This window comes from Myotis lucifugus, unplaced genomic scaffold, assembly GCF_000147115.1.
Source record: "Myotis lucifugus unplaced genomic scaffold, Myoluc2.0 scaffold_43, whole genome shotgun sequence".
In the NCBI taxonomy this organism is placed as follows: domain Eukaryota; kingdom Metazoa; phylum Chordata; class Mammalia; order Chiroptera; family Vespertilionidae; genus Myotis; species Myotis lucifugus.
Window position 1 is genome coordinate 1,233,034 of NW_005871091.1, and position 19,989 is coordinate 1,253,022.

The 19,989-nt window shown below is 35.9% G+C and overlaps 1 protein-coding gene across 6 annotated transcripts in view; it reads left to right on the forward strand.

The window, feature by feature from the left end:
• KIAA0368 (KIAA0368 ortholog) overlaps positions 1 to 19,989 on the forward strand; it is an 83,862-nt gene that overhangs the window by 27,016 nt on the left and 36,857 nt on the right. For 5 of the 6 annotated variants that reach the window (XM_006088030.3, XM_014455195.2, XM_023753287.1 and 2 more), the window contains 16 exons: positions 410 to 549; positions 3,650 to 3,731; positions 5,814 to 5,933; positions 7,840 to 7,925; positions 8,158 to 8,236; positions 10,262 to 10,311; positions 11,343 to 11,409; positions 11,499 to 11,621; positions 12,458 to 12,561; positions 12,962 to 13,085; positions 14,099 to 14,179; positions 15,198 to 15,423; positions 15,830 to 15,921; positions 17,596 to 17,730; positions 18,478 to 18,640; positions 19,329 to 19,501. In XM_006088030.3, the coding sequence (XP_006088092.1) occupies positions 410 to 549; positions 3,650 to 3,731; positions 5,814 to 5,933; positions 7,840 to 7,925; positions 8,158 to 8,236; positions 10,262 to 10,311; positions 11,343 to 11,409; positions 11,499 to 11,621; positions 12,458 to 12,561; positions 12,962 to 13,085; positions 14,099 to 14,179; positions 15,198 to 15,423; positions 15,830 to 15,921; positions 17,596 to 17,730; positions 18,478 to 18,640; positions 19,329 to 19,501 (1,845 nt within the window). The remainder of the gene's footprint in view (positions 1 to 409; positions 550 to 3,649; positions 3,732 to 5,813; positions 5,934 to 7,839; positions 7,926 to 8,157; positions 8,237 to 10,261; positions 10,312 to 11,342; positions 11,410 to 11,498; positions 11,622 to 12,457; positions 12,562 to 12,961; positions 13,086 to 14,098; positions 14,180 to 15,197; positions 15,424 to 15,829; positions 15,922 to 17,595; positions 17,731 to 18,477; positions 18,641 to 19,328; positions 19,502 to 19,989) is intronic. The other variant, XM_023753286.1, reaches the window with a different exon arrangement.

Genomic DNA, 19,989 nt, shown 5'->3' on the forward strand with positions numbered 1-19,989 from the left:
ACCATTCTTACCTGGAGGCTTAGAATTTGGACCTCAGTTCAAGGTTTTGTCATTTTAGAGAGGCTGTGTATCCTAGTAGGAAGGCTGTGTATCATAATTGTCTTGGAATCTGAGAGACTTGGGTTTGAATCCTGCCTTCATCACTCGTTAACTATGTGTCTTAATCTCTTAAGCTTTGCCTCACTTTCCTCATCTGAAAAATGGGTATAATAATGCCTCATAGATTGTGAGGATTAAATGAATTCATGACTATATATGGTTTAGTACAGTCCCTGGCTGAATAGGAGCTGCTACTGTTGTTACTATTAATCCTTGGTTTATGGCCATACTGATAATGTTAAACAGTATTTTTGGTTGGTGTTCTTTGTTTCTCTGATCACTGTTTCTCCTTCCCTCCATTTATCCACAGTGCAAATTGGGTATAGTGAAATTCATAGAAGCTGAGCAGGTGCCTGAACTCGAGGCTGTTCTCCACCTGGTGATTGCTTCTAGTGACACTCGCCACAGTGTGGCAACAGCAGCAGACCTAGAATTGAAAAGCAAGCAAAGGTAAACTATATCTCTTTTATTTTTTAATTTAATTTTTATTTTTTAAAATATATTTTTACTGATTTCAGAGAGAAATGGAGAGGGAAAGAGAGAAACATCAATGATGAGAAAGAATCATTGATTGGCTGCCTCCTGCATGCCCTTTACTGGGGACTAAGCCCGCAACCCAGGCATATGCCTTTGATCAGAATTGAACCTGGGACCCTTCAGTCTGCAGGCTCATGCTCTGTCCACTGAGCAAAACCAGCCAGGGCTAAACTACATCTCTTTTAAATTCTCAGAATTGGAAAGAGGCTAGATTTCTGAATTGCTCAGCATGTATTTGTTCTTTTAGGATTTTATGTAATGAAACATTCAGTTTATGAGATTATGAAATACAACTAATTTGTAATAAGGACAGCTTGCTTACGAGCAGAATTCTGTACCAGACAAAGAAGAAAAGCTGTTTAGAGAAGCAGTTTAAAACTGGAAGTGGTTAGGAATATTATGATAAGGGAGATCTTTGGCTAGGTAATGAATTTAAAGAACTGGTGTGTATCTATATGGAATATTATATATCTGCCAGGTAATTATCTATAACTAGAGGCCTGGTGCACAAACTTCGTGCATGGGGTGAGGGTGTCCCTCAGCCCAGCCTTCCCCCTCTCGCAATCCGGGATGCCCTTCCGGACACAGGTGCGGCGGCTGTGAGGGCCGAGGGCAGGCAGCTGCGGTGGGTGGCCGGCAGCGGCAGCAGTGGTGGGGTGATGGGGGCGGTGCCTTCTCCTGATTGGCGGGGTCGCCTCCTGCAGAGGGAGGCCAGAGTGCGGCTTAGGCCCACTCTCAGGAGCGGGCCTAAGCTGTCAGTAGGACATTCCCTGAGGGCTCCCGGACTGTGAGAGGGGGCAGGCCAGGCTGATGGACACCCCCCCTTCCTCCCACCCAGTGCATGGATTTTCATGCATCAGGCCTCTATAAAAATAATAAAGCAGCATGGAAATTGCCTCCATGTACTGGCAAATTAATAAAGCAGAATACAAAATGTTATATGCACTGATTTTAAAAATGACATGTGCAAAGAAAAAAAATTGAAGATGGTTGAAAAAAATCAAATTATGAAATAGTTCCTTTCTAAATTTATTTTTATGCTTAGTATAATAACATGCTAAAAGACAGTTGAATGTGGATAAGGAAATAAAGCTTTATAAAGGTTCCATGCCTTGTAGTTTTCTCTTTCCTAAGAAACCAGACAAGTAGGTGTAACAGAATAAGGAAATTAACTTCATTGTGTCTATAGTTTGTTGAAATATAAGCTAACTATGTCTGTGTGTGGTGGTGGTTGGGAATGGCTTACCACTAAGGGGCATGTGAAGTAGGATACAGGAGGAGTGCCTCTTGGCTGATTCTCTGAATTTGGAAGGCTCACTTAACCTTGCCAGGCCTTGGACTCTGTGAAATAAGAAAGTTGGACTAGAATGTTTTTCACATTCTCCCAAGTCTAAAATTTCTTCATCCTGCTTATAACTATATCTTCCTGATATCTCTTTTAAGAAATTTATTTGGTTTCGAAGTATCAAAATACTTTCCTTTAAAACTTTTCATTGTGTTTGAACTGGCTCCATTCTTTACACCATATGGTAGATTGGATTGTTGGAAATACAGATGTATTAAATATTAGTTTTGGTTTTGTCTATTAAGTGTATGCATTTTTCCATAAAATAATACAACATTGTTAAGAGGTAATAAGTAAGTTGAGAACATTATGTAGATATTATTTCATTTTGTTTAACAAATATTCCAAAGTATCTCTTCAAGTGATGCATCTATTGACCTATTTTTTAAAATCTACCTATGTGCCATACCCACCCACCTATTTTACATGCATCGTAAAGAAGTCTAGAAAAAGATACGTAGCAAAGTTAGTGGTTACTGAAAAGGAGTAGAGGAGGGATATGGTGCAGATTGTAAGGAATTTTATTTTCTATGTTTCTGAATTTTTACAACAAACATTTACTCAGGAAACTAAAGCTAGAAAGATGCCAAGAGGAAAAGTAAAAGAAACAGTGAAAATTAAACCTAATAGTTAACCATTGTAAAGTTTTTACTTTTTTTTTTTTTTTAGTGTTTTGTCAAAAATCTCTAAACTTACAGTATTATAAAAGGGAAACAACAGTGGAGCTTGAGGATTAGTTAGTAGTCATCAGCTGAGGAAAGATGTAGATAAATAATAACTAAGTTATAATTACAGAATGAGTTTGAAGAAGTGGAATTGTGGCTATCCAAAGAAGAGGTAGACTGACAAACTATGACAGAAGAGATGGATTAGAAAAACGTTCAAAGCAGCAGGATAATTTGTGTTTGCACAAATAGAGCATATCTTGAAAGCAGAACCAGTAACCAAAGGCGGAAGATAGTGTAGTTAAATCTTGCTAATCAAGTGGAATGCAAGATTGCATTATTAATTAGGTTTATAAAATGACTGGGAGCTGCTGCAGAGGGTGGGTGCCAATCACTAATCACATGATACTCTAATTCACCTTTTTGTGGGGCCCAAGTACGAATTTGTCTTAGTGCCTAAAAGATTAGATGCTAAACCTGCAACTGTGTGCTGGTAAATAAAGAAGAGGATGCTGGAAATTATAGTGGCACAATATTTGAGAAATGCAATGGGCTGCAAGCTTCCTAGGATTGTGTCTTTGAATGGGTAAAAATTTTTTGGTCACCTCTTCATTACTTTTGAATTTCCTTGTGAGGAATTTCCAAGTGGTTAAACAGAAATCCATGCCCCGGGGCTCTCTGAACAAGGATAGTATCGCTCTGCTGTGTTGGAACTGCTCCATGGCATGGTCCCTGAGAGTGAACACAGTTTAGTGTTTTGTGCTGCAGTACCAGATCGGACCATTGGAACTGATCTACTGATCAAAGTGGAAAAAGTGAATTTTTTTCTTCTGTTTAAAAACTTTGATGAAATTAATCCCCTTCCTTTTCTTCTTTTATAATGTCAGTTGCCCATTTCATTTGAGTGTTTTTAACTTTTTGTTTTTGGGGCTATCATTTTTTGAAATCATTGAAGTAGGAGAAAAATAATAATTTTAACAAGTTGTGTTGAAACTTTCTGTAGCTTGATTGACTGGAATAATCCTGCCATCATTAATAAGATGTACAAAGTATACCTTGGCGATATACCACTGAAGACAAAAGAGGTGGGTTGTTTTTATGTTTCCTCACATCCTCATAAAAAGTACTTTGTTACATGAGCTCTATGTAGTTGAACATTTTTTCCTATTTTTATTTAAGCTGAACCTGTGCTGTAGGAAATAATAGTTTTAAGCCATGCTAGTCTAGGTAGAGTAAAATCTCCTGGAGACTTAGTTTACCTGATCTGGTGATTTCATTTCAAGTGCTTAAATAATGTCTGGATTAGGAGTCAATAAACTTTTTTTTGTCAGTATTTTAGGCTTTGCTGGCCATGTGGTTGTGAGGCTGCCACTACTCAACTCTGACATAGGTGAAAGCAGTCGTAGGCCACACACAACTTAAGGAGCATGACTGTGTGCCAGTAAAACTTTAGGGACACTGACATTGGATTTCATGTAATTTTTACATATTATGAAATATTATTTTGATTTTTACAAAATCATTTGAAAATGTAAAAACTACTCTGAACTCACAGGCCTTATTAAGACAGATGGTGGGCCAGATTTGGCCCATGGGCTGTACTTTGTTGAACCCTGGTCTAGAATCTAGAGCAATAGGTAGGTTCTTTTGAAGCCTTGAAGTAAAATGTTTGCTTAATAACATAAGTTATGTCTGAAAGTGTTCCAAGTCCAAACCCAGACAGGGATTATTTGTTTGCTTATTTTTAAACTATAAAGAGTTGTTTTAAAAATTAGCTCTAGTTAGATTCAGTTGCATATGATGTCGCAAAAAGAACAATTAATTGGGAATTGGGATGGGCCCCCCTACCCCCAGTGGCTGCCATAATAAATGTACTGTAGAGGAGAGATTTGACTAATTACAGAACTTCTCTGGGCCTCATGTTCTTTGTGTAAAAATGAAGGGGTTGGATTATTGGGTTACAGAGAGATTTTTAGCGGTCCACGAAGGCAAGCATTTACTGCTTTTTAAAAATTTTACTGTGTTGATATTTGAACTGATGCTGCAAAAGCAACGGTAGGTGCAATTGCTGGCGTCCTAGCATGAATCAAAGCTATGTCACTAAATAATATTAGCAGACATTCTATTCTTCACTGTCAGTATGCATGTAAAAAAAGAAAAAGAGAATAAATTTCAGCTATACTTAAGAATATCTTGATGAAGCAGTAAATATTATTTTATCTGAAGAGTATAGATGAGAAAACTGTGGGTGTTGAAACACATGCTTGTCAGATATTTCTCTAAAATGAAAAAAAAAGAGACTTCAAGAAAAACAACATGATTTATTGGCACTGATAAAAATTGAGCTTTTAAGCAAGAATTTTGGAAAATGTGTATTCATTAGAATGAGCTTGACAGTTTGTCAGAACTTCCTGACTTTTCTGATGAGATTGGTGGTGGTGTTTTCCTTTCTGGATGTCTTATAATGCAACATACGCTTACAGTAAGTGAGCCAGTATTTTCCAGATGACCTCTGATGTTACAGAAGCAAACAAGGGTGCTTAGATAGACCACAGAGGCTTAGTATAACAGCGTGCAAAAATTCAAGGATTTCAAGTCCAAATGGCAGCTCACCTTTAACAAGTGATTACTTATCAGGTTTTGGTGTAGTATCTGAGTATCCACAATTACCTGAAAAGTCTAAAATTATCCCCACTTTTCCATCCACATTTGTGTGAAGCTGTTTTTTAAAATATTATTTTAAAACAACATATCACAACAGATTTAATGCAGAAGATCAAAGAATCCAGCTCTCTTCTGTTAAGGTAGACAGTGAAGAGATTTATAAAAAATGTTAAATAATGCCACTCTCTCAGTATAGTCTTTTGTTTTGGAAAATACATTTTTCTTAAAAATGTTATTTATGAAAATATATACTAGTAATAGATTTATTAATACTATTTTTAAGTGAATAAGTATTTAAGATATCTCAATTTTAACTTTAATTTATTAAATATTGATAGGCATTCCAATATAAACAAAGGCTCTTTGATGACTTCAGTAATTTTTTGAGTGTAAAAGGCATTTTGAAACAAGATTGAGATCACTGATTTAGATGCTCTCTCATGACTTTTTTTCAGTACAGTAATTTTGAAATGGTGATTTATAATCCACCATATTTTTGACAGGGAGCAGTTCTGAAGCCAGAGCTGAAAAGGGACCCCGTCAGTACGAGAGTCAAGTTAAAGATTGTCCCCCATCTTCTTCGTTCCAGACAAGCTGCAGAAACGTTCCCAGCTAACATTCAGGTAATTTGTTCTTTCCAGAGAAAACAGCCTGTTTACAACTTTTATGTCTCTTTACTTAGAGAAAGAAGTGCATTAATGGATTTTCAGGAGGTAGGTTGATGTAGACTTCTTAGCGTCTCTCCTTCGGAAGGCTTGTTTAAGTGGCTACTTCTTCCTTCTAGATGATAAAACTTTTGTTCCCAGTACCCCTAATATTTGACTAATTTCAAGTACCTGTTGTATGTCTCCAGAGAAACATAAAATTACCAGAGCTGCTTCCATTTCACTTTGCAAGTACTGTTTCCCAGACAGTATCTTGATAATTTTGGTTTCAGAAAATTTGGTTGTGGTAACACTGCATTGTATAATAAGCAGCAAGAATTTTGTGCCAAAATATTCATAGCCATCCTGTAGGTATACACTTTATTTGTAGTTTTTTTTATGTCTTTAAAATAGGTCCTAAATTTTTGTACATTCAAAGACAAACTCATTGTCCATCACCTATAAACAGTCTTCCTTTTTTCAATATTCCCATTTCTAATGATGGATTACTATTCTCCTACATAGTTGGCCCTACCCCTTTCTTCTCCATCTGTCAATCACAGAATCCTTTAAAGGTAGCTTCCTCTTACCAGACACCAATAGTTTTAACTAGACACGTTACCTCGTCTTGATTTTGAACATATGAAAGAAACTCACACAATTCTTCGCATGTGTGTGCAGCATGAATTTTATTTTTCCCCACAAAACCTTAGTGTTCTAATTAATCCATTGTTTCTATTATCTGACCATGTTATTCTCTATAGTATAGCATTTTCACATTAATTTTCTTAAAAAATGTCTTTCAGATGTAGCACTTGATTATATTTTGTGCTATGCCATTTATTTATTTATTTATTTATTTATTAAATATATTTTTATTGATTTCAGAGAGGAAGGGAGAGAGGGAGAGCAAGGTATAAACATCAATGATGATAGAGAATCATTGATTGGCTGCTTCCTGCACACCCAACACTGGGGATCAAGCCCATATCCTGGGCATGTGCCGTGACCTCCTAGTTCATAGGTTGATGCTCAACTACTGAGCCACATTGCCTGGGCTGTTCTGTCATTTTAAATGTGTACTTGACTCCTTAACCAGGCTGAGTGCCCTGATAGCAATGCTTGTCTTTTTTATATCTCACAGTACCTTGTGGAGTGTTGATTATACAGCAGATACTCAGTAGTATGTTCAGTCACATGTTATTGTTAAATAAGGTCAGAATACTGTTAGTAGTTTTAGGAAACAGTATGAAGGATTTTTTCTTTTGAAGTGTAAGACTATCTTTCTCATATAAAGTAGGAATTTGAGGAGTTTAGATTTCTTTGATATTGATGTTTAAGGTCAACCCTCTGGATATTCCACAGTCCTCATCTACTATATGATATTTTTGCTATCTAGACATGACTACATAATACATGGAGCACCTATACCCTGTCTGTACACTTTAGAATGCTTTAATTTCGGTATTTTCCATGAAGCTTTCTGTATAACTTGTTCTGAATGACTATATGTAATTAGGAAACCTAATTCCCCCAAAATGATCTCTTTTGCTAGTGTCCTCTGTGTGACGTGGAGTGGCAGGGTGGTGGCCCACGGCAGCGTGAACTCTGTGACTTCCTAGTGGTAGACCCCAAAGTTTTTCAGACTTGTCAGATCAGTCAGATCAGCCATCATGTTTGTCACTCCACAGACCATTGATTGGAATTACCGATTGGCTTCCTAAGTCTATCAGCTAAAACGTGTGCATATATTAAAAAAAACTGCATTAATTTTGGAAGAGCAAGGTGTAGTGCAAAAGATGTGCTGTTGGATCCTAATAGTTGAGAATAGTCAATTATTATTCTTATTAATTGTTATTCTTGACCACTAGTTTCTTTCTCATAGGTGGTGTATGATGGACTCTTTGGTACAAATACAAATTCAAAATTAAGAACATTATCTCTGCAATTTGTGCATCACATTTGTATAACGTAAGTTTTTCAAACTATTTGACTATAAAGTTTTTAAACTGTTGGAGTGATCAAGTGATTAAAGTATATTTTATCTAGAAAGAAATCATGTTTGCTAATCTTTTAAAAATTTCAGATTTTAGTAGATTATTTTAATTTATTCAGTTGTTTCTAATTATTTTAAGTATCTGAAAAGATATGTAATTATGAGAGTCTTATCTTGCTTTGTGTATGTGTGCTGTTTTTTTTAAAGTTGCCCAGAAATCAAGATTAAGCCATTAGGCCCAATGCTTTTGAATGGCCTCACCAAGCTAATCAATGAGTATAAAGAAGTAAGTAACTTATCTCAAATTTTGTTAACATTTTATATTTTAAAATATTTTCTATTATAAACTTTCCTGGTCTTCTACATGTTGGTTTAGTTAGTTATAGTTTGATATTGTTCCATCGTTTCTTAACATTTTTACTTGAAGTGGTGCAAATTGCAGAAATTACTGGAATCTTTTTCTTTTTCTTTTGGAAATAAGTGTTAAAAACTGATATGAATCAGTTTTTATGAAAAAAAGTCATCACTTTTTAAAATAACATTTAAAAAAAGACATTTTATTCTATTTTTAGGCACTGTAAAATGGAGTGAAAAGAATTAAATTTTATTATTTATTTATTATTATTTTTAAAAAAAATATATTTTATTGACTTTTTACAGAGAGGAAGGGAGAGGGATAGAGAGTTAGAAACATCAATGAGAGAGAAACATCAATCAGCTGCCTCCTGCACACGCCCTTGACCTGAATCGAACCCGGGACCCTTGAGTCCACAGGCCGACGCTCTATCCACTGAGCCAAACCGGCTAGGGCTAAATTTTATTTTATGATTTATTTCTATATGGGTGTTTTGGATTTGCTTATATATTGAGAAACAGTGTTAATTCTTAGGGTCTGAGATATTACTGATTCAGAATTCTGTTAAAACATGCATTCAGTAAATTTTTGATTCCTTAAGCTAAGTCAGATGATGACTCTTTGGATTGTAGCATTTCGAATCCCATTATTATTAGTCCATGCAATATCACTCTTACCATCTCTAGTATTTCAGGGGAATTTACTTAAAAAATAAAGTCTCAAGAACTCTAGTTAGCATTATCTTCCTAAGTCTTAGTTAAACATGAATGCATGTTTGCAATAGTATAGTGATTAAGATTTTGCCACTTGGAGTCAGAATTGAGTTCAAATCCTAGTTTTGTTTTTTGGTGAATTACTTGCTTTTTTGGACCTTTGATTTTTATTAGAAAAATGAAAATAATACCATTTAGTTGGGTTATTGTGAACATTAAATGAAATATGCACATAAATTATTCAGCACAATGAAGGCACCTTAGTAGATGTTATTATTAGTGAAAAGCTGTTAGTCGTGCAGTTATAACGCAGTTGAGCTTTGGGGGCAGTGTTGGGCTTGGCTGCCCTGTCTGCTATTGAAAGTACTTGTGTGGTTTTTAAGGCCTAGGAACCGGATTATTTTTATGGCATACATAGTCAGATGCTTTGGATGGTTGGTAGATATAAAAATGCTTTGGGGCTTTTTAGGAGAATGTGTATATTTAAAAATAGATTAGAGAGGCCAGATAAACCTCAGGGCCCTAATCTCTTTACTTGCAGGTGACACCTGCATGTCTTCCCAATGATGAATCCATAAAGTTGAATTCATGAGAGTGGTCATCTAGGTGTAGGAGAGTGAATCTTATGTTAAATGTACAAACTTCAGCTCACACAAATGTTATTTTTTCTTAGTAATCAGACAGACAGTTGGTTTCCATTAAACCATGTAAAATATTTTTGAGGAGGCAACCTCACTAACTTACTTGATGACTATGATCCCTTTAATTTTTTATAGTGGAAGACATGAAAATGCAGATTTTAAAGGAATCGCTCACTGCAATTTTGGGTGAAAAAGGGAGGATCTTAGCTTGTTTGATCAGTGGTGAATTTTCTAATAAGTTAAACTTTTTCTAACGTGTTAAAGATGAATTTTGGTGTTTGCAGGTTACATAGTGTTGAAAAGATCCTAAATTTAGCACTAGCTAAGAAACCTTTTTATATATGACCACTGCATTTTCTTTTGGGAGTGAGTTGGGGATAAAAGGTTTTATTTGTTTTTCCCTCTAATTAGTGTGATGAATTCTGGGTTTAGACTTGTTCTGTTTGTTTTGTTTGGATGCCAATATCATGCAGTTAGGCAGAGTGAGACCAGGTTTACCAAGGAATAAAGTAATGCATGTAATTGCAGCAAAAGGTTTTGCCGTTTACTGTGTTGTTGTTTTTTTGTCTGTTTTTGTTCTTTTTTTTCTTCTTAATTTCAAGGACCCTAAGCTACTGTCAATGGCATATTCAGCTGTTGGAAAACTCTCCAGGTGAGTAAACTCTTTTTCAGTGAGAGATATCCTGTTGTATACTAAGAAAAGTTATGTGGCATTTAATAATGGATGGAGAATAAGTTTGTGTGATTCTGAAAGGAAATGCATTTAATGGCCATAGGTTGTTTAGAAATGTCTTCCTTGTAGCAGGAAAATTATATGAGAAATTTTAATTTGCACTTAAAGATACGTTACCATGTTAAATAGTAGTCTTGAAATGAATTTTGAACTGGATTGTGTCATGATGGGTTACATTTTCTTGTATGCTAGAAACATTCGACCTCGGGTGTTCTTGTTGCTATGTACTATTAGTCTTTATAATCTCCATAAACAAGGTTTGCTAGTGATTTTCTTTTCTGATAGTGTTATATTAGGATTCCGAGTGGCCCGGTTTCCAAAGATGGATTTTTTTCTTCTGCTTAGTATGCTTTCCTCCTTCCAGTTCCTCCTGGTTTCCTTTCCTTCACTATATTTCAAAGCAGGGAGGTAGAAGTCAGCATCCTCAGTGGCACCAGGTGCTACTTTTAGTCCTGATGCATGTTCTGCTTTGGCCTGTGTAGACTAGGTCTTCTTGCTTTTCTTTCTATGCAGGGAAGGGAACTTCAGGGCTCAGAAAACCACCTGAGATCAGCTGATACAGCGCAGGCTTGTCAGCACACCTTGTCCATTGTCTGTTGGCATGAAGTAACAAAGCCCCTTATCACACTAGCTTTTAGTTTAAATAGCAATTTAGTCTTAATTATCTATTTTCTTTATATTAAAATCAGAAATATTAACTGAATGCATGGAATATAATGAAGAAAATATCTGGATAATGTGTCTATTCATCAAGGGTTACTTGGCTTAGACAGCTGAAGTATTAAATTTTTATTTATAAAAATATTTGGCTCTGTGGGTAGGTAACCTAATGATGCTGACATGATGTCCAGAGATGAAATTGCAGGTTCAGGAAAATTTGAATTTAATTTTATTTTCTTCCATGTCATGGAAATTTATGGTAGTAAAGGTAGTCTTGTATTCTCTTACAGTCGAATGCCCCATTTGTTCACTAAGGATATAGCTCTCGTGCAGCAGCTCTTTGAGGCCTTGTGCAAGGTAGGGAAATACCTGGCCAGTAATGCTTCCTGCTTGGATGCTCACCTGGAAACCCAATAAGGAGGGAAACACTTTTCATTATCATTTAGGAAGAGCCCGAGACTCGACTTGCTATTCAAGAAGCATTATCTATGATGGTTGGAGCTTACAGTACTTTGGAAGGAGCACAGAGAACTCTCATGGAGGCACTTGTGGCTTCATACTTGATAAAGGTAGGTCCAACTATGTGAACTCTAATGGCTGGTAGTATATGCATCTTACTTTTTAAAAAAATATATGTTTATTGATTTCAGAGAGTAAGGGAGAGGGAAAGATAGAAACATCAATGATGAGAGAGACAAAATTGATTGGCTGGGGATTGAGCCAGCATCCCAGGCATGTGCCTTGACCAGGAATCGAACCATGACCTCCCGTTTCATAGGTTGATGTTCAACCACTGAGCCACACCAGCTGAGCTAGATTCTGCTTTTCTGGTTGAACTTTGTATTCATAGATTATTAGTCTATTTAAGTTAACTTAATATACTTAAGTAATTGAAACTTTGCCTTGGAGCCAGTTTTAACTTTAGAACTAATCTGAAAAAGCATGAGATATTTTGCTTCAAATTTGTAGGGATTCCAAGTAAACTCTATATTCCCTGCAAAATATCTAAACTTGACTCATGTGACTTTGAGTTTGAGAGTTGGGGAAACAGGTTGTGGCCAGAAACTCACGGTGACCTTGGTCCCAAGGTTGGGCTGAGGACGTGCATCTATAGAGAGAAAGTCTCTGGCTGTGGTCTTTGTAGGTTTTCCTGCTTTATTTGGAAGGTCCTCTTAGATCATAGAAGTACTTTTTAAGTAATATCACTGTCTAAAGACTTTTAAGCAACATGTTCAAAGATTTTGCACAATTGCTTTGTCTTGATTTTATTTATTTAGACATTTATTGAAATAGCAAATTAACTTTTGATTGTATATAATTAATATGACTTATCCTGACTAGAATGAGTTGTTGGTAATTATTTTTAATCTGTGGGTGTTTTTGTGTGTGTTTGTATGTCATATAGCCTGAAGTTCAAGTTCGACAGGTGGCTGTGAAATTTGCCAGCACAGTGTTTCCCTCAGATCATATACCCTCCAGATATTTGCTCTTACTAGCTGCAGGAGATCCGTAAGTTTTTAAAGGTGTTAATTTTGAATTTGGGTTCATTTTAAATTTATTTAAGCATTACTAAAATTATGTTTAAAATGTTGGTCTATGGAATTTAGAAGCAATTTATTAAAGAGTTAAAAGTATGTCCCTTGGTATGATATAAATCTGTAGTCATAGCCTGTCTTTTTTTTGTGGGTAAAATTCAAAGATGCAAGCCACATGACTCTTCAAATCTCAAGAAATTGCCCAAAAGAAGTAATTTCTTATAATGTATCTTATGACCCTGCTTAGATAGCCAAGAATATATTTAAGGCATTTTCTCAAAACCTCAGCTGCCAAATAAAATTGCTGTTCTTTGTCTTCAAATTATTATTCTGCAATTGGTAAGATTGATTTTTTATTCTTATTTGTCTGAAAGACGGGAAGAAGTTCATGGAGAAGCACAACGAGTATTAAGGTGTCTTCCTGGTAAAAACAGAAAAGAAAGTGCTTCTAAGCAGATGCCTTCTTTCCCAGAAATGGTATATTATATCCAAGAAAAGGTAAGGCATTGGACTTCAGATAATTAGTTTGAGTTATATAATGGATGATGAAATTAAACATACATATTTTAGGTGACACCTTTAAAATGTTATCATCACTAAGTGTTGAATAGTAGTAACAGTTCTAACAATGTCAATATTTACAATAAGAGGAAGGTACAAAATGAAGAGAAAAAATTTATTTTCAAATGTAATTGATCTCTTTTGACCAAATCTACATTGGTTGCAATTTCTTTTATCTTCTTCAACACTTTGGCTGTATTTGAAATTTGTTCCCTTGGTATGACATGCTTCAAAATACATCTCCTTTTTATTTTTAATGACATTACTTGAGGCATCATAAGGTTAAGAATGATGCAGGGAGCAGTTCAGATTTTTTCCACTGTGATCATAAGAGAACATCACATCTGCTTTTGCAAGTCACCCGTTTTGGCAGTGTTCTTTGTTGATAGATCAGAGAGTATTGGCAGTCCTGACCCCCAGCCCTTATCCTATTCCACTGTTTATATCAATGTTTCTTTGAGTATGATGAGGAGGGGTGGGGGAGGGGGTGTACTCCAGCATACTCTGCCTCTACTGGTGGTCCTAGCTGTTTGCTCAGATAGTCATCTGATGGGAGTTGGAGGGTCAGTACTAAGCATCCATGATTCTTTTCTCCATCGCACAGTCCTATTTGTGGTCAGAAGGTGCTCTTGTGTGTATATTTTCTTCCTGCTTCAATTGTTAATAAAGAGCTGGCATGCAGTGGCCTGGGGTGGCTGTGTCAGTAGATGCCTGGAGTAGGTTTATTCTTTTTAAAACAAACCAGTAAAAACATGAGGAAGAAAATGCAACACACCTGTCATTTAGAGTGAGGGACATGAATAGTCAGCATGATTAATGGAAAAATGTTTTGACTAGAAAGAACCAGTTTCAAACAGTAATGCAGCTTGAAGTACAGTTATTTTCAAACTGAGGAAGGACATGTGCTCCATTTTTCAGTAATGGTGTTTGTTTTGGGCTTATTTTGTTAGGCTTCCCATCGAATGAAAACTCCAGCCAAGTACATGACTGGGACCACTGTCCTTCCATTTAATCCAGCAGCCTTTGGAGAGGTAGGATTGGCATATATTTCTACTTTGTGTTCTCTGAATATTCTAAAAGATAATATCACACCCAAAGAGATGTCTGCAAATATTTTGTGTTCTAGATAAATTCATATTGTGGTGTCATTGTTCTTAATAGTTGTTTATTAGAAAAACAGTAATGGTAATTGGAATTATTTTAATTCATAGTGGAGTTGATAAATATATTTATCTCAGCTGAGATTCTCTTTGTGAAAGAACTGGATGCTCCACATTGATTACTATTAAGATTTTACAGCAAATAAATTTGAATTTTAAAGGCAACAATATGTTGAAGTTGTTTGGATTATCTAGTTTTGAAGATTGGAGAGTGAGATTCACTTGTCACATTTACTAAGGGAAATTCTGTTGTTTAGGTCACTGACTTACATTAATTAAATGACGAGAATAGGATTCCTCACAATGAAATTGCTGCCTGTCCTATCTTAGCTGTCAAGGAACGAGCTTCCAGAGGACTCCTGAGCAGCCAGTTTATACAGAGGTTTTTATGGTGTCAGATTTGCTCTTCTGGAGATGATTGGAACCCATTTTCTCAAATTCTTGTGTTAGTGGAGATTAAACACAACTGGACTTCCACAGGATTAGGTTCTTTACCCCAGGTTTCTGCTCATTCTCTCTCTCTCTCTCTCTCTCTCCCTACCCCCCCCCCATCTCTCCCTCACTCTCTCCCTCCCTCCCTCCCGCATATACACACAAACACATACACAGAGTATTGTAATTTTTTTAGACTTTAGGAGTTGAGTTTGCATTTTAACTATGTTAAATGCCACTAAAGAACACTCTTTGGATTTATAAAAGCTTATTAGGTAAATTTTACTCCATTATGGTAATTTCACTTAACATATTGGGTCATGTTTTTCAGTTTCTGTGGGGATTTTTGAATGGCTTTATGAAGAAGGTAGAGGAGTCCAATCTGTCACTTGAAGAATATCCTCCCACGTTGATTTTTGGAGAAACTTACCTGGTATTCTTCTTTCTTCTGTTTTAGATAGTTCTGTACTTACGAATGTGCCTAGCTCACAGTGCGGGAGTGGTGCCCACCTCTCAGAGTTTGGCAGATATGCAAGATCATGCCCCAGCCATTGGACGCTATATAAGGACTTTAATGTCAGGCAACCAGGCAACATCCTCGTCATCTTCTTCCAAGAGCGGAGAAACCAACCCTGTTCAGATCTACATCGGCCTGCTTCAGCAGCTGCTAGCGGGTGTTGGAGGTAGGAGGTTGTGATGCTGAGGACAGAGATTATAGCACTTGAGAAAAAAATCGAATTTTAAGCTCAGCTAAGAATTTATAGCAAAATTACTTTTTCTCTTCACTGCTGTGACTGAACATTAGTCTTTGTTTCTTTTTCTAAACTTATCTGATTCATCCTTGATGCGCTGTTTCTCTTTTCAGAAGTAAATGGTGATAATAGATAATATTTTTACTTTGGAAGTGGGTGTGAAGAACAGGCCAGCTTAGTATAGATAACCAGTCTGTGAATATGCTGTATTGTCACACGCTATTTAGGTTAATTTTTCTTTTGTAGAACTAGGGACTGCCTCCTAAAGGAATTTAGTGATCCCTGATGTTTATCACTTCTCTTGAAATTAAAATGGTTCTGAATTCTTCTTCTTTAGGTTTGCCAGTCATGTACTGTCTCCTGGAAGCTGTCTCAGTGTATCCAGAAAAGCTGGCTACCAAGTTTGTAGACAAAACAGAATGGATAAAGGTATACCCTGTGCATGTATCTTTCTCTTTGAGTCTGCATATTTTAAGACTCATGATTTTATCTTCATGTCAGTGTTCCTATCACCAGTTCTGTCTTTAGGTCATTTTGAAAACTCTCTCATCATCAAACACTTACTGAGAAACATGTAGGTTATTGTATCTCAATGATCCATCTGGTGAGAGTGAGAGATGAATTGAGAGTCATATGAGTACAAAATAATGATTTTTCTGTCTTTTAAAGTTTAACAGATTTATCTAGTTTAAGAAAAAATATGTAAAATGTCTCCCACTTACCCAAATCCCCCAACTTCCTGTCCCTTCCTCTCTCACTGACAAATATACATGGTCATCACTTATTTATAGGTGGTGTACCTTCTAGAGTTTACTTAGGCATATATACACCAATAAAAATAAGCATTTTTTATTTTTATTCCTTCTTTTACACAAGGTAGCGCAGTTGTCACTTGGTTTTATACCTTACTTGTTTTACCTTCCACTGAAACATGGAGGTATTCCTATGTAACTACAGAGAAAGCATCCTCTTTAACAGCTTCATTGTTTTCCCCTGTATGAATGTACCATAATTTATACTAAATCCTTACTGATGGCCATTTAGGGTACTTCCAGTCTGCTGCAATGAACAATTGCCATTTTGAAAATGAGGAAGTATGTTTTTTAATGGGTCCCGCAGAAGTGGAGTTGAGTACATGCATTTTAACAATTTTGACAGTGCACATCCATATGAGTGGTACCAATTTACACTCTCACCAGCTGTGTTGGAGAATGTTTTCATCCCATGGTCACAATAAAAGAATTGCCAGGTTTACAAAATAAATACAAGATGCTCAGGTAAATTTGAATTTCAGTTAAACAATGAATAATTTTCTTAGTATGGGTATGGCCCATAGAGTTTTTGTGCTACATAATTTCAACTTGAGTTATGGTTAAATGTACATATTATCTTTTTCTGTGTGAAAGCATGAATGGAATTGACCAAGAGGTATGAGTTTTATACTTCTGGAAAATTTGCTCTCATGAAATTTCTTCTTGTTTAAAAGGTTTTTATTCTTTGTGAATATTTGCTGATTTTAAAATGATGTTAGTGTTTTTGACATTTGATCTTGTAGATCAGGGGTCATCAAGCTCTAGTCCATGTGCCAAACCTGGTGTATTTTTATATGGCCTACAGGCTAAGAATAGTTTTTATGTTTTTAAATGGTTAAAAAAAACACACACAAAAACGAATAACACTTCCTGACATGAGATTTGAATAACACTTCCTGACATGAGACTTGGAGTGTCCATAAAGCTGATTTGAAACACAGATACCCCTGTTTATTGTCTGTGGCTGCTTTTGCACTGCAGTGGCAGGATGAGGTTATGACAGAGACCACATGGCCCACAAAGCCTGTTTGGCCCTTTACAGAAAACATTTATTGACCTCTGTTTTAGATCATATGTGTATTAGTTCCACCTGTTTATACTTTCTATCTTTGATGAAAATGCATAGATTTTGGTATATAATTCAACTTTTATTTCACTTTGAAATACCTTGTGTTTTTATGTCCAATAGATTGAACAATTTAATTTATCACTTATTTTAATCTTAAATGTTAGATGTTATCAGCAGGAAGATATATATAAAAATAAATATTTATTTTTCTATACCACTTAGAGTCTGATGAACAGCAGTAAAGAAGAGATGCGTGAACTGGCAGCGTTGTTTTATTCTGTGGTGGTATCCACAGTGTCGGGAAACGAGTTGAAGTTGATGATAGAACAGCTTATAAAGACTACAAAAAATAATCATGTATGTTACCAGTATGGTCTTCATTCTTTTTTGTTGGGAGATAGTGGAATTTTACAAAAAATATCTAGTATATTTTTAGTTCCTGCATTCTCATTTGTAAAATGAACTTTTATGATTGTAAAGTTTAAATGAGATAATTGAATCAGTTCATTCAACAAACTTGAGTGCTTTGTGTCTGATTGGCACTGTTTTAGGTGCTAGGAATGTAATGGGGAGTAAATACCTATGCTGCTGCCTATCATTGTGCCTTTTCTATCAGTAAATACCACATGTTTTCAAATATTTTGTTGCTTACTTACTTTGTGTTTGGAGGTTTGTGCAATTAGAAGTAGGATCTGTTTATTGTATTTGGTTGGCAATAGGAAGAAATTATGCTTGAAAATTATGATAGTGTAGTTGCATAAGTTACCTAAGTTCTATAAGCTAGAAGAAAGTTTGGGTGCCATAGGAACATGCAAGAGAGTCACCTCACCCAGAGTTGGAGTGGGAGTGGGATTAGGGAATCTAAATCTTGAAGTTAATCAAGACTCAGCTTAACTTCTTGGAATTTATCTGTGTTAGAAACTCAAAGTTTCTCTTGTTCCCTAAACCTGATTCTTTAGCATCCAGTAGAACCGCAAAGATCACTTTATTCTTTGGCCTTATGTTTTGTTGGGGAGATGACTAATAAACACACAGTTATTTCAGTGTATTCTTGCACATGTAAGAGAGAGACAGAGACATATGCTATTGTGTTGTTAAACTCAGAGCCCAGAGATACAGCACGGATCCGTGCTCGCATTGGGATTCACCATAGGAAGATATTTGGCTAAAAAGAAAATGAGAATGGCAGAGCAACAAGACCTGGAGACAAATGCTGATTTCCTGCCTGAACAAGAGGAACTCATTCAGAGCGCCACAGAGACAATAGGTAGTTAATGTGTTTATGCTGATTGGGATGTCACAATTTTTGCATTAGGTTAAAATTAATTATAGCATTTTAATTTCTTTAAAAAATATATTTTTATTGATTTCAGAGAGAGGAAGGGAGAGGGAGAGAGAGATTGAAACATCAATGATGAGAGAGAATCATTGATTGGCTGCCTCCTGCACACCCCCTACTGGGGATTGAGCCCACAACCTAGGCATGTGCCCCCTGACCCAAATCAGACCCGAGACCCTTCAATCCACAGGCGGACGTTCTATCCATTGTGCCAAACTGGATAGGACCATTTTTATTTCTTTTTACAGTAGTGAACTTTAAAGGCACAAGCCTTTGTGTAAACCTTACTCGATGCTAAATAAACTCTGTGTTTTAATAACAAAACTACCTTCTTCTATCTTTACTGTATGTTTTACAATATGATTCTATTATGGGAAAAACTTCAAACATTAAAAAAAGACACTGCTTTATGCCCTGTTCCTACTGTTTTTTATCTGTTTATATACTTATATGTATAGCCCCTTTCTATGTTTACTAAGTAAACATTAATGAATTAACTAGAAGATACTACAGACTTTGATTTTGTTTTATTGTCTTTAAAAAAATCTTGAATACATTTCTTTGGTTTCAAGGATAATAGTATTTTCTTCTCAGTTTTGTCTAAATGTGTTTACAGGATCATTTTTGGACAGTACATCGCCCCTCCTTGCAATTGCTGCTTGTACAGCCCTGGGTGAAATTGGCAGAAATGGTCCTCTCCCAATCCCCAGTGAGGGATCTGGCTTTACCAAGCAACATCTTGTGGAAAGCTTACTAAATAGAATACCCTCCAGTAAAGAAACAAATAAGGTAAGTCTCTTCCTTTTTTCCTTCCTTTTTGAAATTTATATATGAATTGTAATTAGGATGGCATTGCAGCTGGAAGAGGATTTAATGTGAAAAGGAATGAGAGGAAAGTCTAGGTGCGTTAGGGATTTGTGCATAACCTTCGTGTGTGCACCATCTGACCCAGTTACTCCAATGTAGGCAATAACTATTAAGATTTAGATACAGTGTTAATTAAGTGCATCAGTTCTTTTGTCAGACAAAAGGTGGATAATAAAGTGTTAAATAATTTGATGATTTTTGTTATTTCAGACCAAATCTAAGTCTTAACCTCTTGTAGTGAGTTTGGTTTAAAGAAGACTGGGCATTAGTAAGCAGTGTGAGTAATCTGTGAGGGAAAGGACATTTATAGTTTCTTAGTTTTAGGTAAAAATTTTCATGGACTTTAAGACATTTCCTTTGTGGTCAAAGCACCTCAGTGTTGAAGTATGAGATGATTTAACGGGCAGAAG